This window comes from Rhincodon typus, chromosome 18, assembly GCF_021869965.1.
Source record: "Rhincodon typus isolate 14 chromosome 18, sRhiTyp1.1, whole genome shotgun sequence".
Classification (NCBI taxonomy): domain Eukaryota; kingdom Metazoa; phylum Chordata; class Chondrichthyes; order Orectolobiformes; family Rhincodontidae; genus Rhincodon; species Rhincodon typus.
The window spans coordinates 29,238,036-29,264,638 of record NC_063349.1 but is presented as its reverse complement, the minus strand read 5'-3'; the positions used below and the strand labels follow the sequence as shown (position 1 = coordinate 29,264,638).

General features: G+C 37.0%; 1 protein-coding gene across 1 annotated transcript in view; it reads right to left on the bottom strand.

Moving 5' to 3' along the window:
* Window positions 1–26,603, bottom strand: part of bmt2 (base methyltransferase of 25S rRNA 2 homolog) — a 77,842-nt gene that overhangs the window by 49,495 nt on the left and 1,744 nt on the right. Inside the window, exons 2-3 of the mRNA XM_048607901.1 lie at window positions 23,577–23,671; window positions 3,774–3,953 (exon numbers count right to left, since the gene is read on the bottom strand). Of these exons, the coding sequence (XP_048463858.1) occupies window positions 3,774–3,953; window positions 23,577–23,671 (275 nt within the window). The remainder of the gene's footprint in view (window positions 1–3,773; window positions 3,954–23,576; window positions 23,672–26,603) is intronic.

Genomic DNA, 26,603 nt, shown 5'->3' with positions numbered 1-26,603 from the left:
ACTCTACTTCTCCAAACCATATCGTATGTACCCAATAGTCATGACTTATTTGAAAATTAATGATTTTTAATATGGTTTTTATTCTAATTAGAGGGGGTGCCGCTAATGAGGACGTTTGAAAAAAGAACAATACTGACCGTAAACAATAACCTAAGATAGCTGTGCAATAGATAACATTCGTAGAAACGATATGCAATGAAGTAAATACTACCAAAATGCCAACTAAATAGTTTTGAGAGACTGTGTGGATAACAGCACAGTGCTCATGATTTAACAGAACCCTGGAATAATAATAGCACAGAAGATGGTTACTTAGCCACTGTTGTCTTCTTTGGTACAGCAAACTATTTAATCCCACTACCTTTCTCTTTGACCACAGCCATATATTCTTTTTTTCTCTTAAAGTAGTTATCTAGTTCCCTTTTAAAAGATCTGTTGAATCTGCTTCCATTGCCCTTTTATGCTTTGCATTCTAAATCATAACATGGTACGTAGACAAGAAACTCATCATGTGGTTTCTAGTCTTTTTTGTCAATCATATCTAGTTTAGCTGATGAAGAGTGCAGTGGTTCAATCTTGCAATCTTTCTGTGATTCAGCATGTTATTAGAATCTCAACTGACTACTCTCAAACTTAATTATCACTACCTTAGCAAGCTATTCATCATTTTGACTTAGACCAATTTTTGGATTTTGTACTTGTCAGTGAATTCCACTTCTCAGAAATAAACCAAGTTACATTCCTACAGTGCACTTAATGTACACAATTACCAGTACATCAGTATGGTGCACCATCATATTTGGGCTGATAAATAGCATTCATATTCTGGCAGCTCCTTTCAGTGTGTCTTATTACAATGTCTCTTTGCCTGTCATGCTGAATTACTACTCAAGATTATTCATACCAATGTTTAAGTGCCAACACAGCAAGCTGCATTGTAGTTAGGTTTCAGAGGTAGACTGGTTCTTGATTAGAAAAGGGATCAAAGGTTACGGGGAGAAAACAGGAGAATGGGGTTGAGAAACATATCAGCCACGATCGACTGGTACAGCTCACACGATGGGCCGAATAGGTTAATTCTGCTCCTATACATTATGATCTTATGGTCTAATTTACTTGTCTCAGATTGACAGTGAATATGTTGTGGCAAGAGAAACAAAAGGCTCAGAGATGATCGCTAAAAAATACACTTATACAACAAATGTCACAATATTTATATCTGCTCAATAAACCTTTAAGAGCCATAAGCCTGCAGTCAGCCAATTAGAATTATTGACATGAAATTTCAATTAAAATTGTCTGTTTCATGGCTTGGAAAATTTTCAGGTTGGAGCCACCAAAACCTCAACCCCTTGAAACATGTTGGTTAATTGCACTGGCACTGGTGAGTCAGGAAATGTTTCTCTATTCTTTCATTAAGTTTTCTCTCCCTGCTTCTCCTCTCAATCTTTATTCCTTCGTATTTTTGCTCCCTTTCTCGTACTGTTTACCTTTGCTACACTTGTGTTTTTCTCTTCCATTTCTGAATCTCTAACATCGTGCGTCTCTTCCATTTTTGCCTACTCCTTCATTCTCACGTCTCTGCTCCCTTACTTTATTTTCTATTCACTTTTATCCCTTGTCTTTCTGATTTTTGTCTGTTCAGCAGTTTTCTCTTTCTGTGTAGCAGTGAAGGTGTTGCATTGAGTGCAACATAAAATAGATCAGTATGCAAATCAAAAAAACATTAGAGCTGCAAACTGATTAAGTACAACCATGATGAAAGGTTACCATTGAACTCATTCAGCTTAAAATATATCATAATGGAGTTATAGACCTTGTCCATTTAAAACAAAAATAAGAAAATGATTTTTTTTTTAAAAAAAAGCAGGTTCCATTTAGACAAAGAATGTTTGGATATATTTTATTTGTATCTAAAAAGCTAATCACAATTTATTCCTGTAATTTCTTCTAAACTCTTTCTCTCCAAAGTCAATTCTCTGAAAATACGTTGCAATGGTCTTGTGGCAAAAGAAATATAAAATATATAAATATACAAAAAAAAATCTCTCTCTGGGCTGGAAGATCTAATCTTTAGTCCCACCTCTTCCAGAGGTGTGTCATACCATGTTCAAACAAGTTTATTAAAAATAATTTTTAAAAAACGTTTTAGTTTGCACTTGTGTGGCTATATGGAATGTGTTCACATGCAAAATTATAATCAAGTCACTCACAACTTACAATATAAGCAAACAGAATACTAGATCAATTCAAACCATCTGCCTTCACTTCACAAATTACTAAAGCTCACACATTCCCCTCCTCATTGAGACATATGTTTGAAGCATTTATAACAGTTTGACTGAATAAAATATTTGTACAAACAATTCGTATATGTAGATTGAGTTTGTACATGTAGATCGAGTAAGTAAAGAATAATGGGTTTAATCGCTTTAATTAGACTTTCCTGCTATCAAGCACAGTTCAAACTAGATATACAAAGCATCCAAGCTACATACTCCTTTTCTGCCATGTTTCTGTGCACTTAATTCAAAAATAAAATTGACTGAAATTAAGGTCAATCATTCAAAATAAATTGCCAATTTCAGTTTTCAAAATTCCAACTATCCCATGAAATGCTTCTATAGATATGTATTTTATGTCCTACATGGATACCCTGAGGAAAATGTTTCTAATAAACTGAAATTATTGCAATTCATATTTGTACTTTTTAATTCGCTCATGGGAAGTGGGCATTGCTGGCTAGGCCATCTTGAATTGCCCAGAGAGCGGTTAAGACTCAAGTATCGTGGTTCTAGAGTCAATTGTAAGGATGGCAGATTTCCTTCCGTAAAGGCCATCAGTGAACCAGATGAGATTTTATGACAATCAACAGTGATTACAAGGTTAGCATTAGGCTAACTTTTTATTCCAGTTTTTTTTTTTTTTACTGGATTCAGATTTCACCATTTGCCACGGTGGCATTAGAATGCATGACTCCAGAACATTAGCCCGAGGTTCTGGATGGGTAGTCCGGTGATATTACCACTAGGATACAAATATTTGCTATGAATTGGTTTAGCCAAACATGGAGGGTTTAGTGATCTTAGTACTGAAACAAATATAAAATAGTATTAATCATTATTATATTATACTTACTAAATGGAACAATCCAATTGTTGGGTAATTTTGATACTCTTCAAAAAGAAAAAACATAAGAAAAAGATGAAATATATATCTTCCACACTGTCTATATGGAAGATTTAAATCCCATCTTTTTCTTTTTACTTTTTCTTCTTGAAAAGCAGCATCAATTTGATTCAAAATAACAATAACTTTGGATTTAAGGTATGTTATTGTGCATGAATATTTTATCCAATTATGAACATTTCATTCAAATATTTTAGAGGCAACTTACCTCATTGCGGGATCTTATTTCATATCATTTCACTTTATTTGTTAATTTTTGCAAAATTGCAGATGAATTGGATTACATAGCACCCTTCTTTGTTCTCAATTCTACCCTGTCATAATATAGAAAATATACCCCCTAATTATTGTACTATCCAAAATCAACGATTACTCTCACGTTCAACAACTGCATTCTGAAGGATTTCACTTTTACCTTAAAAAACACTATTATACACTTATGCCCCATCTGTAACACAAATTACATGTGAATATAGATCCAAGTGATGTTTAATCCATTTTATTACAGCAATGTTCCAAAATACCAGAAGCTTAGCATAATGTCACTGCATTTTGAATAAATGAAGACTGCTTATGTTACCTACTTTGAAATGGAAGCATCCAGATTCATTAATATACCATTTGATGCGGAATAATCATCTTTCTTTTCAGATGTTTGCACATTGAAGGCTGGAGTAGCCATGGCAAGAGCAAGCCTGGCTCTTTTCTCATCTTTTTCAAGTACCCTCTTCACTCCACCATTCAGAAAATATTCTTGACAAACACTATAAAAAGGAAGAATAATTGGTCAGCCTCAAATAACAATATAGAAACACTGACACATAAAAGCTATTTCTCTTTGTCTGTAAACAAAATGCTGTCAATGTTTATTGAGACTAACTTATGATCCAACATTTCGCAATTGTCGTATATGCTCCTGGTAATTAATTTCAATCTCATGCCTATTTTGATTGCTGGTAGTTCCAGGTGGATGTACTACTTCATTTTTAAGGGTGAAAATGTGAATGTTATTGTGGGATTTGAAGCAAGAGTGAAAGTTCCCTATTATTCATTGCTAATAGTTATGCCTTCATATCACTGTTACTTGACTTCCTTCACCTTTAATGAGATAAAAAGTTGTAAATATGATGCTGTGAAAATTAAAAGAGAAACAAAAGTCAGTGCCTAAAGCATACATCTATGCCATTCCAAACGCTGCAATGTTATCCATATTTTCCAACTGTATAGATCCATTTCCAATTTGTTACCAAATTTGGAATAATAATTCCTGTTCTTAAAGTATCACCTCTTTTTGGATAGCTCAATAATGTTCAATAAGTAAAGTCATATTCCTCCAGGTACCAATTTGATTTAATACAAGACTCAACTCTTACTGTATTCTGTACCTGTATGCGGTATGTAATTGTTCTAGAGCTGTTGTTATGAGCTCACAAATGTTGGAACCAAAAGTGAGGGGCATGTCCACAAAGATTAAACAATGCCAAAAGGCATAACATTAAAATTATAATACTGTAATCAGCAAGCACCATTCTTTTCACATAAAGGTAATTGGAATAGGTGACTCTTTTCCCTAAAAAAGCAGTGGGTGCTATGTCAAAAGTCCTATTTGAGATTTATCTAAATATGTTTTTACATATAATCATAGCTGTTTACAAATTACTCGGGTCAATCAGGAGCCTCCCAGTCAACATTTAGTTTTCTCATTATCCTTATTAAAAATGATTTTTAAATATGATGGGTTTGAATCTATGACAAGGATATGTGTGAACTGTGATAGATACATGGAAGACTTCTATTGTTCATGGTAAATCATGAATATGGTTATGTTAAAACAATAGAGTGATATGCCCTGTAATGAACAAAATATTAAGATTATTGATTTATATTATACTGTGGTTGCAGCTAATAAATAACTTTGAAAAATTAATTATTTACAATCGAGCAAGCCAGCTGATATAATTGGTTTCTCAAATACAAGTATAGGTAATGTCATTAGCCATTTCTACTGAAACGTTTAAAATATAAATTGCCTTCAAAGTGCCTCAGAAATCAGCTTCTGAGGGAAACTAACAAAAAAATACTTAACAATTATGTCTTTTGTTTTCCTATCAGAAACAAATGAGTGGAGTTTGCTGTCGTTCATGCCTACAGCTGTCCATAAATTTTTAATGGGTTCTGCAAGGAAATCAATGTAAACTGGAAAGCCATTTTCCAAAAGGCGATTGTACAAGGCATCTAGGGCATACGTGAACAGGGCTTGCAGCAGTATTTGCTTGTTGCAGACCAAAGGGCAGGATGGGTATCACAGAGTGGGGTTCACAGAAAGGGAAGTGAGGAAATTGAAGGCAAGGGCAGATTAGCATCAGCTATCTCCCCCCCATCCCTTCTATGCCAGGTTCCTTGATTGGGAAGAGAGTGCAGGATAATGAGGTACCCCACAGGAGGCCACTGGAAAAACTGATGGGGCTTGCTGGACACTCTTCGGAAGGTACTGAAAAGCCCTGTGGCTCCCATTTGATCCCTGAGCCATCACTGAATTGTAGTGGGCTCAGGGATAAAGTCAGTTGACAGATTAATAAACTCAACTGGCAGATCAACACTGACAACTAGAAATTCTGCATCAGCTCCTTCTTTCCTCTGATCAGGGTGACAGGGAGTGGATGAGTTGAGGGGGATGTGATGCCTTCTCCAGGTAAGTGACACAATCAAGTGGACCTGGCTGCCTTGATTCTTGATGAGATGGGCTTGATTAAATTCTGCCCATGGATTGTAAACCAGGATATTTGTATAAAAGCATAGGATGAAAGAGAAGGAAAGAAAAAGATGGCGTTGTATAAAACAGACAGACAGAGATTATAGATAGAAGGAACAAAGTAAAGAAAATTGATAAAATTTCCAACAATTAGCATCTGAAAGAATGTGATTCCAAACTTAAAAAAATATTTTTAGCGCTAGAGGTGTGACTTGGTAGCAATTAAACTTACTATACAATTAATTGTACTTGTTTGGATGAGACTTTTTCTGGCAAGCTCAGTCGTTATTTGGTGAATGTGCACAGCAGTTTAACACCCTTCATAATGTTTTTAACAGTACAATGAAACGTGTGGAGGGTCAGGGCCAATCAGCAGCCACTTCCTGATATCTGCATTTAATTCTATGTATGGACATAGGAAGTTAGTCTAACATACTCCCTAATAAATGGTGAGCATAAATACTGTAGCCTCACTCTTACACCCACCACAAATTCTGGGTTGATACTAAATTTATGCTTTATTTCACTAATATCCAACATATTTTCCTGCATTTCAGCTGTGACTGAAGTTACAAAAGATATTTCATTGGTTATCAAACACTTTGGGGCATCGTTGGTCATGAAATGTGCTGGGTTGTCCAGCAGATGAGTCATCTTAGGCAGCGTTATATTAGGTCTCCAATGGATGAATAGCTGAAGTTTGATCACTAAGGAAGATAGCTGAATCACTTTTCTTCTAGCTAGCTCTGTTGTTTCATTAGCATATAAATACAGCAATGTCAATGTGACTCAGCATTGAGGTGGGCTTGAACAGAGTGCTGGAGAGTTGGGGTGATTGGGGAAGAAGGTGCTCCTTTGCTTTTTCTAACTTGTTCAGCCCCTAGAAACAGAATTAACCTTTCAAGTCCAATATTTCTCATCTTATGTTCTGAAGCGTCACATTGGATTTGAAATATTAACTCTCTTCCCCCAGATGGTAACACACCTGTTGAGTTTCTCTAGCATTTTGTTTTTATTTCAGATTTCCAGCATCTGCAGTATTTTGCTTTTATTTGAGGGAGAGGGCAGGTTTGATGAAATTATGCTCAGAGGAAGTATAGGATAGAAGCACTTGAATTTACGAGTTACTTGACAAAGCACAACATACACAAGATATTGCAAATATATTATATTGACTAGTTAAGCACTTCAGTAGACCTGAACATGTACAATTTTGCCAAAATTAACAATGATAAATTTCTATCACAGGATCTTCATGGAAGAAAAAAAATATTCTGAAGACTCGTCCAGTACTCATCCCTAATTGGAACATGAAGTCTTCAATTTCATGCCAAAATGAAGTAAAGCCATTTACTGCATTATTTACATTGCAGTTCATTAAATTCCAGAATCAAATACGTATTTCTGCAAGATTACAGTACTCACCAAAGCATTGCCACATATTATGACTGCATACTTTGTAGACCTTTAGATATATGCTTTCATGAATGTTGTCATATTTACTATCCTATGATAAGCTATCACTCAAATATATGGAGACGTGTATTGCTGGGGTCTTGTGGAACATGAACGTAGCTTCTATGAATTCTTAAGTTACTATGCTAAATATATATAGATGCAATATGAAGTATGCCTCAAAGTACAGCTATGTAAAATGAAATACTTGAGAAAAGAATTTTAAATAATGCTTAAAATTTCATGGAAGATTTGATTCAAATCATGGACACTGATGGTCTGAGTACTTTCACACTTCTATTTGTTGGATTCTGATGTCACAAACTGGCTGTTCCGACATTATAGTGACCAACATTTCAAAAGTGCTTTATTGCCTGTAAAAAAATTTTGAAACATTACCGAGGTTGTGAAAGGTGCTGTGTAAATACAAGTCCTTCTTTCATATTACTGAGCTAATGACTTAAGCATTCATTGTCAAGATGCCAGACTATAATAACAACAAACAAAACAATTTTAGCGGTGGTAGCAAATAAAACTATTCGACTAACTAATGTTGGTAAATATTTCTCTTAGGAGATTGTTATTAGTATCTCCAATAACGCAGCCATATCAGAAACGAGTGTCCGTCAAGAGGGGGTTACCTTTATCAGTTCACCAAATATTCTGTGGAGAAATAACAATTCAAACAGTACATGTCAACTTGGGTGCTATTTTAAATTTTCATAATGGATAATATTTTAGTTGCACATTCTTCAAGTGTGGTCAAATGAAAAGCCTAATTCTTGCAGTAGGTTTTTAAATCTCTGGAACACACATCAGCATAAACCAAGAATACTAAATGAGGGCCAATATTAGCCTTCCTGATTACCTGCTGTATTTATATGCCAGTTGTGTGTTTCATGCACAAGTATCCCCACATTCCTTTGCATTGCAGCCTTCTGCAGTTTGTCTCCATGTAAACCATATTCTGTTCTTTTGTTCTCCCTTTCAAACGAAAAACTTTACATTTTCCCCACATTGTACTTCTTCCATGCCCCACAGCCCAGGCTCTGTCAGAACACAGGCTGCTTTCAGCACAATCCATTTACATCTACTTACGGTCCCCATTATCAGCTTTTCGCCTCCCTTAGTAGACCATTATCCATCCCTTTTTTTAAAAAATCAAACGGCTTTCTCTCCCTCTGTCCTCCGGCTCTACTAATCCTCTCACTTCTTTACCCCTCTGACTCTCCTTCAGCATATATATCACCTTTTCCTCGCTAGTACTAGTTCTGATGAAGGGTCACTGGACCTAAAACATTGACTGTGCTTTCTCTCCACATATGCTGCCAGATCTGCTGAGATTTTCCAGCCAGTTCTCTGCTTTAATTTTACATTCCCGCCTAGTTTTGTGTCATCAGTATACTTGGAAATATTGCATTTAGTACCCACATCCACACTACTCATTACAGCCTTTCAAACTGAGAATGACCAATTATTAGCATTCTCGGACAACCAATTCTCAATCCATACCGTATTTAATCCTTATCCACTACTTAGTTTACTACCCTCGTGTGGGATGCTATCAAAAGCCTTCTGAAAACCAAAATTTGTCACTTTCATTAGTTTTCCCTTAACTACTATGCTTGTAATATCCGCAAAAAAAAACCTAACAGGTTTTTAAAACATTGCTTCCTCTTCATAAATCGATGTTGACTCTGACTGATCAGACCATTATTATCCACGTACTCAATTATCACATTCTCTGTAAAAGATTGTAGTATTTTCCCATGGGATACATATTTATTTGGAAGTACATCTCAGGTCAAATATGAAATTAAATTTTCAAATTGTTTATTTCAGCCCCTGACAGCTGTTACAACTCTGAATTTTATAACATTGTATGCCCGCACTGTAGCTTGAGGGTATGGCGTCATGCGACCTGTTCTGAAGCTTGCCCGACAAATAAACCTGGATAGTTTGATAATGCAAGATCTAAAATACTGGTTAGGTTATAATTCTGAGAAGTTAATGCAAATTATTAACCCTTGAATAGCAGCAGGTTCGTAGTCTCCAAAACCCCCAGAAAGGTGTCGAACTTCCTGAGTTGTAAACAGTAAGGCTGCAAACTATCCCTTTACTTCTAAAATGAAAAGGGACTTGGATAATAGCTCATTAGCATTGTGAAGTAGACAAAAGATCCATATGGCAGGGGGAAACATATGAAGATGGCAGGAGAACTTAATTTTTGAGATCAGGTTGCAAGCTTCCCTACAAATCAATGAATGTCACAGTAATTCTGCTTCAATTTGTGAGATACCACAAATGAGTGCAGGAAGGAGATGGCCTCCAGTTAAAAAGACATATCATGCAGCCTTTAACAGGTTCTGGGAGATTTACTCTGTCATGGCCAGAGGAAGAATCATCATTGGAACAGATCTTAGCACTGACAGTGGTTTTAAGAAACTCTCCAAAATCTGAGAAAAGTGTCAGGAGACAGCTAATGAAGTTACTACTTCATAAAAATGATACACAAACTCAGTGGAAATTTGCAGCAACTGTGGACAATTTGACACATTGAATGCAATTTCATTTAAGAATGCGATGCATAATAAGATTAAACAGAGAATATTCCAGTCAGTAGTTAAAAATAGAAGTTACTAACAAAGAAAAGTTTTTAGTCAATAGTGCTTTTTAAAACTTTAACAAATGACTAAAAGCAAAATTGTATGTAATGCTTTCAATCACCAAATGAACATTCAAATTTCTGTTTAAAAGTTCTCAGTGAGGATCACAGTGTAGTTACCAGGGAAAGGGATGAATTTAGCTAAGTATTAAAATTCATCCTGAAAATTAACGACAATGGCTTGAGCCTTAGCAATTTAGCTGCTCATCCAGTCCTGAATATCCAATGACACTGACAATTTAGAGTGGAGGGGTCAGAAGAGTTGATAGTGAGGTAGAATTGTGTGTCATTGGCATATATATGGAAACTAGTATTGCCAGATGACAACGTTAATGTGCAACATGTAGAGAAGAAAGAAGAGGGGTTCAAGAAGGATCCTAGGGGAAACCAGAGGCAAATACATAGGAGTGGAAAGAGAAGCCATGACAGAATATTCTCTCACTTAGATGAATAAGTACAAAACTGGGAGAGTGCAGTCCAGGAGGACTCCAGGTTATATGACATTAGACAAGCATCAGAGGATGGTATGACTAATTATACCAAGTGCCAAAAGGATGCGGAGGGAAATGGAGAAAGAACCTGCTGGAGCGGGAGCTGAAAACTGACATATTCAACCCGTTTCTACTTTTCAGAGCTGAAATGTGACATCACAGTGAAACAGGTGATTAGTTGGTATTTCTACTGTGTCTCTTTCGATTGGTCAAGTGGTTTAAATCAGGAGACGTACTATAGCTGAAGAGGAGAATTAAGAAAAATATGCACAAACAATTTGTTCAGACACACCTCTTGAGAAGGTGAAGCCTTGAACACAAGCCATCTGGCCCAGAGATAGGGACACTACCAGTGCACACAAGAGCTGACAGTTAAGAAATACACTTTTAAAATACTTCACATACATATTACTTTTAGAAATAAAATAGAATGGATGGGCAGGTGGTGTTTTCCAGCTGCATATGGGAACTGGTGGATGCAGGTCACCGCACCTACAGCAAATGTTGGCTGCTTAAGCAACTTCAGCTCAGAGTTAATGAGCTGGAGATTGCACGGTGGTTGCTGTGACACAACAAGGAAGGGTAAGAGTTACCTGAACACATTGTTTTAGAAGATAGCCACATCCCTTAGATTAATTACATCACATTTGGTCCATGGTCAATGATAGGGTGTGACTGAGAGCAAGGGAGGTATTGGGATCCAGAATTTAGCTTTGACAGAGCATCAGCCTATGTCCTTGTCCAACAGGTATAGTGTTCTTGTTCCTGGTATGGACGAGGATACAGACCACAGAAGGATGAGTGATCTGAAATGATCCAGAGCACCATTTAAATTGGGGCAAAAAAAAAGAGAAACGTAACAGTAGGATCCAGTTGTAGTGATCCATGCAAGTACAAATGACACAGGTTGGACTTGGAAACAGGTTCTGCTGGGGTGTTATAAGAAGCTCTGGCTAAATTAAAATAGCAGGATTACAAGGGTAATCATCTCCCAGTTACTAGCTGAGTCACATGCAAATTGGCATAAGTAAAATAAGATTAAACATGTAAATGCATGGCTAAAAGATCGCTGTGGGAGAAATAGGTTCCGATTCATGGGACACTGGCACCAGTACTGTGGAAAAACTGTTCCACAGGGACAGGATTCAGTTCAACCATGCTGGGATCAGCATCCTATCAAATCATATAACTAGTATGGTAAACAAAAGAATTAGTTGGGGGCGGGGGGGAAGGAGAAGGGGGTTCAATCAAAGACGAGTTTAAAAAAAAGAAACAAAAGCGCAGAGGTGCAGAGTAGAGGAGAACCGAACAATAATCAAAACATGACAGCAAGAAACATAAAAGAGAAGAAGAGTGAAATGAGAACCTGAATATGTAATAATGGGAAAAAGTCAACTCTTAAATTTCTTGATCTGAATGTGCACAGCATTTGTAACAAGATAGATAAGCTGGTGGTATTGTTATGACTTTATAGCTTTACAGAGACATGGTTGCAGGTTGACCAAGTCTGGGAACACAATTTTCAAGGGTACTTAATACTCCAGAAGAATAGGCAAAAATAAAAACGAGATCAGCTGGCTTTGTTATTGAAGGAAGGTGTCAGTGTAGTGAGGAGTGATAACATAGGTGCAATTGATCAATTTGGGAGCAAACAGGAATAGTAAGGGAATGCAGCCAAGGTGGGAGTGGTCTATAGGCCACCAAAGAGTTGCTTCACTGTAGGACAAAGTATAAATCAGAAAATAAAATAGATGCTGTAGTGGGCAGTGAAGATGACTATCTCAGTACAATGGGATCTTGATCAGATGGGCCAATGGGCCATGGAGTGACAGATGGAGTTTAATTTAGATAAAAGTGAGGGGTTACATTTTGTAAGGCAAACCAGGGCAGGGCTTATAGAATTAATGGTAGGGCCCTGGGGAGTGTTGCTGAACAAAAAGACCTAGGGGTGCTTAGTTCCTTGAAAATGCAGTCTCTGGTAGACAAGGTAGTGAAGGCAGCCTTTGGTACGCTTCCTTGGTCAGAACAGTGAGTAAAGCAGTTGGGACATCATGGTGCAGCTGTACAGGATACTGGTGAGGCCACTTTTGGAATGCTACATACAATTCTGGTCTCCCTTCTATAGGAAGGATGTTGGTAAAGTTGAGAGGGTGCAGTAAAGGTTTACAAGGATGTTGCTGGCACTGGAGGGTTAGAGTTGTAGGGAGAGGCTGAATAGGCGGGGGCATTTTTCCCTCATGCATCAAAGACTGAGAGGTGACCTTGTAGAGGTTTATAAGATCATGAGGGGCATGAATAGGGTGAATAGCCAACATCTTTCCCCTAGGGAGGGGGAGTTCAAAACCCGAGCGCCTTTTTTTTTTTTAAACACAAAAGGCAGTGTGTGTATGGAACGAGCAGCCAGAGGAAGTGATGGAGGCGAGTGCAATTACAACATTTAAAAGGCTTTTGGACGGGTATATTAATAGGAATGGTTTAGAGGTATATGGGCCAAATGCTGGCAAATGGGACTAGGTCAGATTGGGATGTCTGGTTGGCGCAGATGAGTTGGACCGAAGGGTCTATTTCCATGCTGTATGACTTTAATAATGGAGGCATGTATGAGCGGCATTATAATTAGACTTGGATCTACAGCACAGAAAAAAGGCTGTTCAACCCATAAAATCTGAGCCAGACAAAAAACAAGCACCTAACTGTTTTAATCGCATTTTCCAGCACTTGGCCCACAGTATTGTTTGCCTTGGCATCGCAAGTGCACATCTAAATACTTGATAAATATTATGAGGGTTTCTGCCTCCACCATACTTAGTAACTTGAGTTTCAGATTCCCACCATCCTCTGGAATTCAATTTGGGATAAGAATGAGGAGATGTACTTGGGCAGAACAAAGAAAGTAAGGGATTACAAGGTGAATGATAGCTCCTGGGAAGCATCAAGGATCAGAAGGATCTTGATGTGTATGTTTACCAGTTCCTTAAATGTAGTGGAACTGGTGGGTAAAGTGGTTAAGGAGGAAAATGGGACACATCTTAATTAGCCAAGCATAGAGTTTAAGAGCAGGCAAGGTTTGCTGAACCTTTTCCTTGGAGCAGAGGAGACAGTTTTACACATTTCAATTACATTCCCTTCTATGTGGGGCATAGAAAGGATAGATAGGAGAGAACTTTTCCCCTTGTTGCAGGGATGAATGAACAGGGTGCGTGGATTTAATGGTAAGGGAAGGAGGTTGAGAGATGATGTCAGCAAATTTTTATTAAAAATCAGAACATGGTGGAAATCTGGACCTCAGCACCTATAAGGGTGGTAGAGGCAGAAACCCTCATAACATTTAAGAAGCATTTAGGTACGCGCTTGTGACACTGAGGCACACAGCTATGCGCCTACTGCTGAAAAATGGGATTAGAATAGTTAGATGCATGTTTTTAGCCAGCACAGACTCAAGGAGCTGAAGGGCCTTTTTCAGTGCTGCAGATCTCTATAATTTTGAATATCTAAAACAAAAACTAAAGCATACAAAGTGGCAAAAGCTAGTGGGCCAGATAATTTGAGAATTTTTTGTAGAAACTGAAAACAAATAGCAAGAGCTTCTGCAACTTAAAAAACAGAGCAGTTAAAGTAATTGTGGGATCTTTGGAAGAAGCAGCTAGGGAATTAGAGACAGGGAGCAGGGAATTGGCTGATAATTTAAATCAGTCTTCATAGTGGAAGACACTATAAACATATTAAAGATAACATAAGCAAGATGTTAATGGGCAGAACAATCTTGTAACAGTTTCTATCATGAAGGATAAAGAATTCGACAAACTAATAGGTCTAATAGCAGACAAGTTGCCAGGACCTGATGGCCTGTATCCAAGGTTGTAAAAGAATGTGGCTACAAAGATAGTGGAGGCATTCGTCAACATATTCCAGAACTTTCTCAATAGTTGCAGTGAATTGGAAAACTGCAAATGGAATGCCCCTGTTCAAGATGGGAGGGAAATAGAAAACAGGAACCTTTGGCCAATTAGCCAAACACCTGTCATTGGGGAAATGCTACAGCCCGTTATTAAGGAGAAAAAAGCAGGACATTCAGAAAACCTGATCGTAATCAAGTAGACTCAACATGGTTTTGTGAAAGGAAAATCACAGTTTAAAATTTGCTAGCATTCTGAGAATATAACAAATAGAGCTGATAGAGGGGAACTGGTAGATGTACTGCATTTGAATTTCCAGAAGCATTCGAGAAGGCATCACAAAAAAAGTTATTTAAAGATAGGAGCTCAAGATACAGGCATTAATGTATTAACATGGATTGAGGATTAGTTAACACAGGGTGTTGAAATTAATGGGTCTTTCTCAGGTTGAAAAGAGATAACTGGAGTGCTCAGGGATCGGTCCTAGTGCATCAATTATTTATTGACTATCTACATTAATGGCTTGGAGGAGGGGCAGAGTTTAATGTATCCAAATTTGCTGACAATACAAAAGTAGGCAGGAAGACATACTGTGCTGGTTACATAACCCCAAGTGAGGCTATATTTGCTACACACAGAGTTCAGCAATGGTTCACTGGGCCAAAACCAGGAATGGCAGGTTTGTCCTAGAAGGAGAGATTAGTTAGACTGTGTCTGTAGTCACTACAGTTTAGAAGAATGAGGAAATCTGATTGGAATTTATAGAATTCCAACAGGGCTGAACAGACTTAATACAGGAAGAATGTTTCCTCCAGTTGGGGAGTCCAAGATCAGGGGCCACAATCTTAGGACACAGAGTGGATCATTTAGGGCTGAGATGATGAAACATTTCTTCAACCTGTGGTTTTCACTACCACAGAAGGCTGTTGAGGCCTGGTAGATGAACGTATTCAGTAAGTAATCGATGATGCCTTTAATATCTGACCGATTAATAGGTATGAAGAAAAAGCAGGACTATGGCATTGTAGTAAAGTATCAGCCATGATCATAATCAATGACTGAGCAGGCTCAAAGATCCAAACGGCATAACTCTGCTCCTAGTTTCTATAACAAATCTTAAAAGGGGATACTGAGTGGGCAAAAACTTGATAGATTGAGTTTAATGCAGAAAAGTGAGTCAGCATGTAGTTGCAGCAAGTAATTAAGGCAAATTGACTTTTAGCCTTTATTCCTTGGTTGGAGTTCCAAGCTATGTAAGCCTTGTTTCAACTGTTCAGGGGCTTATTGAGGTCATACCTGGAGTACCGAGTACAGTTTTGGTCTCCATATTTAAGAAAAGGATACACTGGCAGTAGAGACGGATCAAAAGAGATTCATTAGGCAGATTCCTGAGATGAAGGGGTTGACTTACCAAGCTTAGACCATTATTAATTAGAGTTTTGGAGAATGAAAGATGATCTTATTGAAACACGTACGTTTTGAGGGGGCTTGACAGAGTAGAATTGAGAAGATATTTCCACTGCTGGGGGTGGGACATCTCAATCAAAGGGACATTTTCCCCCTGTTCTGTAATTCACATTTAAAACAGACATGAAGAAATTCCTTCCACTAGAGGGTAGTGAATGTCTGGAATTCTATACTGAAGAATGTGGAGGTTAGATCATCAAGTCTTTAAAGAGGAAGTAGATAGCTTTTATTGAAATATCAGGGAGTTGAGGGCTATGCGGAGCTGGCACAACACAGGAATTGAGGCTTGGGGGCAGATCAACTTAATGAATGGCGGGGCAGGCATGATGGGAATCAAATGGCCTACTTGTACTTTAATTTCTTATGCTTACCTTTGGCACAGTTACAAAGTTGTAATTGATGTCAAGTGAAACTGCTTTGGTACCATAGTGAGATAGAAACTTAATCAAAAAGGAATCAAACATGGAACCGAAGAAAAAAATGCATGGCTTGTAGATTAGTGGGTATCAGATTGGGAGAGTAAGAAAGTTGGTCTGACAAACACAGTGAGCTTAGAAAGCATTGAAGGAGAAACAAAAACAGAAATTGCTGGAGAAACTCTGCAGATCTGGCAGCATCTGTCATCTGAGAGAAAGCAGAGTTAATGTTTCAAGTCCAGTGATACTTCTTCAGAACTGAGTAAAGAAACTACTGAAAGAAGTAGTGTAATGGAATGAGAATTTAGCTCTTATTTGTAGAACTAACATTAATATCAGTACACGAGTACTGAGCCAATTACACAGTGCTTGTAGATAAGGACAAAATAGCCAAGTCTTTGGACCTCTGAAAGGGGAGCTGGTGTCCTTTTCTCTGCAGTGAAAACACCCTAAACCTGAAGAAAGTGGGTTTACAATTCACCAGTTGCTGTAAGCTGTTACTTTAAACGATTAATTCAGGGACTTTATGTGCTGTGAATCATTCACTCTGCGCTTCGTGTAGGTAAGTCATAATATCTGGAGTGAGATTAAGGAGAAGCAAGTCCTACTAAGCCTAAATGATCATCTCAGTGAAGCTTGTAGACAGAGACAATTGAATTGCCTTTCCAGTTTTTCTCTCCACCCATAACATCATTTTTGTTTTATTCATTTGTCTCTGCCTGTGTGTGTGTGTGTGTTTGTGTGTAGGGGGAGTTTTATAACAGATTAAAGTTTGACTGGTCATATATCAACAGTTCATAGTTGTTTACCTGTACCTAGAATCTACTTATTAGCAAGTCTTGTGAAACACTGAAGCCTTGTTCCATACTTTGTTAACCTGAGTCTAAAAAGACAGGGGAATTCACAAAGTTTGTGGACTTTTATAAAACTTTGGTGACGACTCCATGAATAGCTGGGCTTGGATTTCCTGTTCGCTGAGTGATGCATGGCAATACCATAGAACTATTCAAAGAACAGGTAAGTTCTTCCAGTGTTTTGGTCATTACCTTCAATCAACATATGCAAAACAAATATCAGTAATTTCCCTCATTGCCTTTGGGAAATCTTGCTGAGCACAAACTGGTTTGCTTTCTTACATTACAGCAGCAACTATACTTTAAAAAGGCAAATCAACTGCTGTGAAGCACTTCGACATGTTCTCAAGTTGTGATAAGCACTAGTTTAAAAAAATAGTACTTTATTGTTTCCTATCACAACCTTGAAATTCCCACTCACATAAGGATAACTACAGCTATGCGAATGAACATCAATATTAAGAATCAAAACAAGGGTCCGGGACAAATGTAAGAAATTGGGATTACATATTTTTAGTGGTAGTTATGTCAGTGCAAACTCAATGAGCCAGAGAGCCTTTTCTGCACTGTATGAACCTATGAATCTGCTCAGAATTCTGTGGGATTCTTTCCAGAAGGTTTCATCCTAAAGATTTAGTCTGTAATTTATTATTTCAAATACAAAAACAAATGTTTGTGTTATAGGAAATCTGAACCTTGCTTGCTGGTCATGCAACAATCTGGAATTCAAAATTCTCATTGTCGTTTTCATATTCTCCTTAGTTTTGCCCTCCTGCTATCTCTGCAACATCCTCCAATTCAAATCTGATGTACTTGTGCTCTTTTATTCCTGTCACACTATAATCGTTCCACCACTGGCAGCCATGCCTATGTCCAAAATTCCAGAACTCAGGAACATGGGAACAGGAGTAGACCATTTATTGCACTTCCTCCATAGCAATAATATCTTTCCTGAACAACATACTACTCCAGATATGGTCTAACCAAGCATCTAAACAAATGAAGGAAGGCCTCACTACTCCCGTATTCAAATCCTCTTGGAATAAGGGCTAACTTCCCATTAGTCTGCCCAATAGCTTGCTACAGCAGCATGTTAGTCCTCAGCAACTTATTCACAAAGACAGCTAGGTGCCTTCATATCTTTCTATCCTCTCACTATTGAAATAATATTCTGCACATCTGCTATTCTTACCAAAGTGGATAACCTCATATTCTTCCACATTATATTTCATCTGCCATGTTCTTGCCTAATAACAAATCCTGGCTAAATCCTCCTGAATCCACTGAACAGCTTCCTTGCAACACACTCCCACTGATCTTCGTACCATCTTCAAATTTGGAAATATTTAAGTTGGTTCCCACATCTAAATCATTGATATTTATTATGACCATCTGGGGCCTCTGGGCTGATCCTTGTGGTACCCCACTATTCAGTCCGCCAAGGTAAGATTGACCTATTATTTCTATTGTTTTCTGCCTGATGGCCAATCCTTAATCCATGCCAGTATGTTACCTCCTATCCCTTCAGCTGTACCTTTACTGACCAATCGCCTGAAGGGGACCTTATCAAAAGCATTCTGAAAATCCAAGTAAACTATGTCAATCAACTCTACCAGTTTTGTTAGTAACATCTTCAAAAAATTCCAAATTCATTACAAAAGATTTCCCATTTCCAAATCTATGTGTACTGTGCCAAGTGAGATTATTATTACCCAAGTGCCCATTTATTATATTTTCTATTAGATTCTAACTTTTTCCCTACTGCTAATGAAAGGCTAACAGGCCTGAATTTCCATTGCTTTCTCCTTTGCTCTTTTTTTAAACATTAGTGTGACAAACTATAGGCATCATTCTAGAATTTATGAAATTTTGGAAGACCATCAACTATCTCTATGATCTTTTGACTAATGCACATTTTTTAAACTCCTTATCCTCCCTAGTCACTTGGATCTCTAATTTCAAGAAATTTCTTGTACTTTCTTCAGTGAAAAAAACACAACACGATCATTTTGCTTCTCTGCCATTTCTTAACTCCCTATTACAAATTTGCCGGACTCTGCCTACAATGGACCAACATTCATCTTAGCCGAATGTTTATTTCTCATGTACCCATAGAAGCTTTCACACTGTTTTTTGCTAGATTGCATTAATATTCTATTTTCCTTTCCCTTACTAGTTTTTTTTTGGTCCCTTTGGTTGTATTTAAAAATCCTCTCAACCATCAGACACTATTTCCAGCAACTTTAAGCCTTTTAATATTATACAATCCTTAACATCCATTGTCAATCACGGTTGACTTACTTTTTTTTTTTGAGTCTTTACACCTTGAAGGAATATATAGTTGCTGTAAGCCATGTAATAGTTCTTTAAAGACTATTATTTATGTACACACACGCCCTTTCATGTATTTTCCTCAGCCGGTTTTGGTCTCATGCCGTCATTATTCCCTTTTTACACATTTTTAACACCCTTGATTCAGACCAAACCACAATCACATTAGACAAATTCACCTCCTTGCAAAAATAATGTAAAATTTGATTTTATCATGTCATCTCTATGGTTATTCATTCTTAAAAGGTTCCTTTGCCAATTGTGTATTAATTAGCCCTTTTTATCACATAATGCTAAATCTAAAGACTGTCCTCTAGTCAGCTCTTCATATAGTTGTCGAGAAAACAAACCTTCTATGGAATTCCCTCTAAGAAACTTCTGAAAACTTACTCCTTTGACTGTTCTTTTGGTCTTCTGATCTAATATCGTGTTATTTGACCGATTCCAAGCTACATTTTTAATTATATTCTTGTGAAGCAACTCAGGATGTTTGATTATGTCAATGGTACAAAATAATTGTAAGCTGTTTTTGTCTTTAGTGTCACAATACAACTGCCAACATGAATCAGATTCTGGATGTTTCTGGAGTTCGATTATACTCTGCAAGCCTAGTAAAAACCAAAAGGTTAAAAGTAGAAGTCAAGTTGAATCAAGTCTCCAAGAAAATCTGGAGAGAGATAACCAGCAAGTGTTTAATCAATTCTGCCCATAAACCCATCAAGCTTAGGAAGGCAGCTGGTACAACAAATTGTTCATACAAACAGTTTTAGTATAAATAAAATTGATCGTTTGGAAAATATACATGCTGTTAGAGCCCTTGCTGACTTTTCATGTTTTTTTTAAAACTTCTTTTATTAATTTTGGTTTGAAGCGGTGAACTGGGAATTGTGAGCTAATGATGACTTTTGGAATGCGGGTCACAGCTGGTGTTAAAAGAAAAATGGACCAAACAAACTTCTATTTATTTGAGAGACCAGGCCTGGAAGTTAATTGCACTTTGGATCCTGATCAAAAGGTTCTGCGGATGCCTTGTCGAGGGAAGAGCGTTACGTTTAAAAAGACAGCAGAAGTGGCCTATTAACGAAGTGAGTACCTGGAAATTGGTTCCACCAAGTCTAGAAAAAACCTTGTAAAAACCACTTAGGTAATCTGACCAGTTTTGTTATTTTCTTTTATTTATCCCTTAACTGTATTCATTTGTCAGTCTGTTTATTTGTCTGAAGGAGGCTGAAAAGATTTTGGAGTTAAACCATAAACCAATAGATTAACAGAGTAAAATTAAGCAACAAAGTAAAGTTACAACATTATTAATAAATTGCTAAGTCTTTTGTTTAGGTGGTATATGGAATTTATTATTCACAGATGCTGGGCTTGGTTATTCAAAAGTTTCGTCAGGAACCACTGGGTTCAATTTCAAGGATCTTTGAAGGTTTTAATTTTACTATGTTGTGAATACAGAGGTAGAAACGCTGATTTACTTCAGCTGCCTGTCTCCATGTCATAATAAAGTAAAACAATGTTTTTCTATTCAGTCACCAAAATTTAGTCCCAACAGAATTTGAAGTGTAAAACTGTTCTCCTCGCCAAGAGAAGGAAATCAGGCAAAATAAAGCCACTAAGGAAATGGAAGGGAAGGGGAAAGGGAAACTGCAACTCAATTTAGATAGAAGTAAACAGAAGCACAGAGGAAAGTTTCAAGCAGTACCCAGAAACTTTATTTAAAAAAAAGACAGAAGTTAGAATTTTTTTTTTTTTTTTTTTTTTAAGATGAGTTAAATGTGAAAGGACTTAACTTGACAAAAGTAATATTTTAGTTTTTTCATATGACATATACAGCATAGACAAAGCTTAATATTTTATCATAAGTTGCATTATGAAATTAATTCTATATGGTACTTGCCTAATATTGAGAGTTGGTTTCTTTCATCCCCAAAAGCTGATTAGTGAATTACTTGCATTTGATATTCAATTTTATTTCTTGTGCGAGTCCACATAGGAACACATTTATTGAATTCAATTCAACAGCCATAGTGGCTTTGAATAAATTTTTCTGAGTTGCTAGTCTACCGTCATGACGACAAGGCTACTCACACCTCAGCTGTACTGCACCAACAATGTCGCCCAGCACAATATGGGATAACATCAATATTATAGCAATCAGAGAAACATATACACATCTCAGCCAAGATGACAAAACAGAGATGGTGGGTCATTGCTTGAGTTCCAGGAGATGATGACAGTCAGAACCCAAATTCAGTCTGTCTTTAAAAACGCATACATTTCTATGCCCACAATTCAGGAAAGCCCTGCTTGTTCAAGAGTTGTTCACTTTTTAACAACTAAATGAACATATCTATAAATTGGCAGAGTTAGCATTATTATATTTGCGCCCATTAACAACTTAAACTGTTAAGAACTTCCATGAAAATTTCCATTATAATTTTGAATTATTAATTGTGACACTCTTAGACATGTTCAACTAAACATTTAACGTAGTAATAGTGCATTCCTCCTTTTATCAACTTCATTGTTAACTTAGCTGGAAAGAAAATTTTAATTCAGGACACTTAAGCTGCAAATCCACGGGTGGCACGGTGGGTTCAGTGGTTAGCACTGCCACCTCAACGCCAGGGACCTGGATTTGATCCCAGCCTTGGGTGACTGCCTGTGTGGAGTTTGCATGTTAAAGATGTACAGGTTACGTGGATTGGCTATGCAAAATTATCCCACAGTGTCCAGAGACGTAGGCTAGGTGGATGACCTGTGGTAAATATGGAGTTATGGGAACAGGGTGAGGGGGGGCTGGGTCTGGATGGGATACTCGCTGGACAGTCAGAGCAGACTTAGATCATAAATCATAGAACCCCTAGTGTGGAAACAGGCCCTTTGGCCCAAAACCGACCCTCAGAACATCCCACCCAGATCCATCCCCTATAACACATCTAATCTACACATCCCCGAACACTACCGGCAATTTAGCATCTTTGGACTGTGGGAGGAAACTGGAGCACCAGGAGGAAACCTACGCAGACACGGGGGGAATGTGCAAACTCCACACAGACACTCAAGGGTGGAATTGAACCCGGGTCTCTGGAGCTGTGAGGCAGCAGTGCCAACTACTGAGCCACCGTGCCGCCCCTTGATGGCCTAAGTGGCCTCTTTCCACATTGTAGGGGCTCTCTGATTCTATGTTGATTGGCTTAGAGTGCAAATGCTTTTTAAAATAAATTTTGGATTAGGATTTCGTATGAATTCTAAGGAAAACTAAAATTAAACTAATAGTAAACTTTAGATCTACATGGTAGAATTTCTGTTTAGCACATGTATGTGTTTAAGGAAAAGGATTTAGATACCTTATAATGTCACAATAGCAAATCATATTTAACTTGTTTTCGTTCTGCATAATGTACACTTAAAAGACTTTCCCATTTGTTTGTTCTTTAAGTTGGTGACAAGGTAAAGGCATAATTCAGTCACTTGCAGCAATTCTCAGTTAAATACATAATTTCATGATAAACAGCTTTACGTCAGGATTCAACTGTATCAGTATGCTGGCCAACGTAGTCTAGGTGTTTTGATTACCAGACGGAAGACTAGCACAGTGTTTCATTTTGTAAATGACAGATATGTTTCAACAATATTCTTCACCACTGGCTGATGAGCACAGTATATTAAAGACAGATTGGTTTCATTTTAGATTTTAATTAGAAGTTACACCAAGGAAAATTAAGCAGGTCTCAAAGCACATTTTTCCCCCAGAAGCCTTTTTCAATAGTAGTCTCTTATTTATTTGTTACAGTATTGTGCTTTGTCATGTTCACATCTGATATTCTAATGTATTTTTAGTTTGCATTTTTTAAATTTTGTTGTGAACTACTGATAAACGTCCATATACAACATTTTAGCTGGATTTTGTTTTGATTTTCTAGCTACATTTTTTCTTTCTTTTAAAAGATATTAATTTTGAAGTGGAAGTTTGAGCAGCAGCAGCTCTGGATTATTAACCGAAGTGTTTGTCACAAGCTCTCAAACTCCAGTTTTTAAGGACCTTCAAACTCACTTGTCCTCACCGAGAGCTTCACCAGATTTTGTCCAGTTCACCACATGAAGTGTTGTGTAGCAGTAAGGCGCTCCATCGGAGGGTGAAAGGGAAAACTAGCAGCACCAGTCCCACCCAGTAGAAGTGCATCTCCTGTCGGCTAATCAAAAAGCAGCAACTGACAGCAGCAACAGAGACATCCTGGATCTAGACCGTCGCTCACTCCCAGTTAGAGGAGATCATGTGGCAGGTGACAGTAATGGGGGAACCTAAACAGGAAAGGGGCAAAAGTTGTAATTCTATTTTTAAAAATGTGTGCTCTGAACTCAAACAGACTTTTAAGTAGCTGCCAACATAGGAAATCCCATTTTATTATAAAGGGCAGAATATACATATATGAATCATCCACCAACCAAAAAGCCTCAACTTATAAAGAAGAAAATGCAGTCAACCATCATTTTCCAACAAAGTCTAAAAGGATTCATTATTACAACTCCCCAGCAATTGCAAGCACAACTATCAATAGCTGCAATAACCAAATCTGGGGGAAATTTTGTAATGTTGCTGACAGAAGAGTTAACATCATGTTAAATTGCAATATCCTGGAATTTCAAATGAAGGAAATAAGTGATTATTATTATTATATTTGTCTTCTTCACATTCTATTCATGATATAGATTAGCTTAAGTGAAAATACAATAGAAATTTACTTGCGCTCGCTATTGATTAAGTCTAAAGATGATAGTTATTATCATGCATCTAGACAGTTGAGACAAATAAAAACCATGAAAAAGAAAATCTACCACTTTGTTTGAGAAGATGAGAGATTAACTCTTTAAAAAAAAAAAAATTTTGTTTGGAGAAAGAGCAAAAACTGTGCACAGTATAATGGGGTCTAAATGAGAAAGCAAGTCTAGGGTTGGTCTAAGGCTCACCTAACTTGTCTCCCATAGAAGGTATTGTATTGAGAACTGAACTCTCTATTTTTCATTTTTCATTATCTTGTGATATTTTTATTCATTTAACACAAAGAGAAGCTGGATTCACTATAAATCCAGGGTGTCTGCATTCTAACTCCTACGAGCTTAAATGTTTTAAATATTTATTGAATGTTACATCTATGCATTTAAAAATCAATAAATTCAGCACTGTAGATACATATTATAATATATCTGATATTTCCTCAGCTTGTGGCATAGAACAGTAGAAAATCAAATGGCTACCTGTACTTGCCTACTGCATTAAATATTTAGCATTAGTTCTCCCACCCACACAAGAAAAATCTGAGTCTTAATACCATCAAAAGCAGATCCTTAGTTAAGGTTAGATAAGTTTCTTCAAATGATTCAGATGTTACTTCAATATGTGACACAGAACAGAGTTCAGAGCTTAGAGCTGCTCTATATTGAGTGCATTATAATTGGTCAAAATTGTTGGCATCCCCAAAACAGGCAGAAAATGTAGGATATTTTAAGAAACTACCTTGTGGGAAGAGACATCAAATTCACTGCCTAAATTACACTCCTTTCTCAGAGAAGTCAGGCAGTTGTTGCATTTTAAATGAAAACAGAGAGAAAAAGTGACGTAGGAAATCAGAATTGATGAGAAGGGTCATAAGACGAGATTTTCAGCCCCTTGACAAGTTAGTTTTTAACCCCAAGGCAACATTCTAAAAATCTTCGGATTTTATCCTAAACAGTAGATATCAACATGATGGAGCAAATGTAGGCAAAACACAGGAACAAAACATGGAATGCAATGAAGCCACTGAATCACCTCTTTCAATTTATCAGGTATGGTCTTGTCATAGATGTTAACTAATTTATTAGTAATACACCGTTAGAGAATAACATCATATAACACCTCCAAGAAAAGGAAAGTTCTGAAACTCTTCCTGAAAACATTCATCTAAAAAATTCAAGGCTATCCTTCCTACATAATTCAATCCTAAACTGAGTCATCATAGAAAGCATTGCAAGAAGGTAAAGCTCAGTCACGATGTCCCAGTCAATTGTCCATATGCACGAATATAAAAAGGAACGAAGATTACAGAGATTAATAGTCATGTGCAAAGCTACTTTACAATTTGCTTAACCATAGCATTCATTTTTGTTGCAGGTTCGTTCTATATATGTGCTGTTAGGTGAAAAAAAAATCTTATTTCTAGTATTGCACCAGGCTTGCATTAATGCTAATCTTATGACTGGATGTGATTGGGTTCATAGATTTAAAACTTTAAATTATCCATTCACTTTAGTATATTTTTTGAAAGGAATGACTTTTTCAATTTTGTTATTTTGTGGGAGCAAGCCTAATTTGATAAGAATCTTATTCAATTCCAGAATCATTATTGACTTTGTTTTGTCAATATGCCAAACAAACTGTTTTCATACAAAATAAGGCATAATAGGTTGAACACAAGGCTATCCAGTGGCTCTACTTGTATTTTAAATAAACATCTGAACTAATTTATGGCTAAGGTACTTCACCCCTTGATTGTCACACCACAACATCATTGGACATCACCAAAATGATGAGGTAACTTGCAAAATGCAACAAATAATTTAGATCATAAAAAAATTGATTTCCCTGTGCAAGTCATTTAGGAAACGTAATGCCAGCTATGTACTCCAGTTCTAATAGAAGGTACATACTAACGTGCCATAATTCCGTCCGTTATAGATATTGAATTGCTTGTTGCATTTTTGTAACATTTTCTATTTGCATATAATGCTTTTTCTTCCTCCTTTGCATAAAATGAGAGCTTTTCTTGGAAATTACTAATTTCTTTCCAGAATAATTTATCCACATTATGTAATTTAAAGAAAAGGGAAACATAATATTAACTGTACAACAATGAGAAGAAGGTGGGACATGACCAATCAAAATTAAAGTTCACTAACTCACTGTATACCCAATGCTCAACAGGAAAAGTAATAAAAGATTAAAAAATAAAAATTAAGCAAAATAACTACTGCATAACCACTACCACCACATATCCAAATTCTATCTTGATTGGCATAACCTGGATTCATGTACCTACACCAA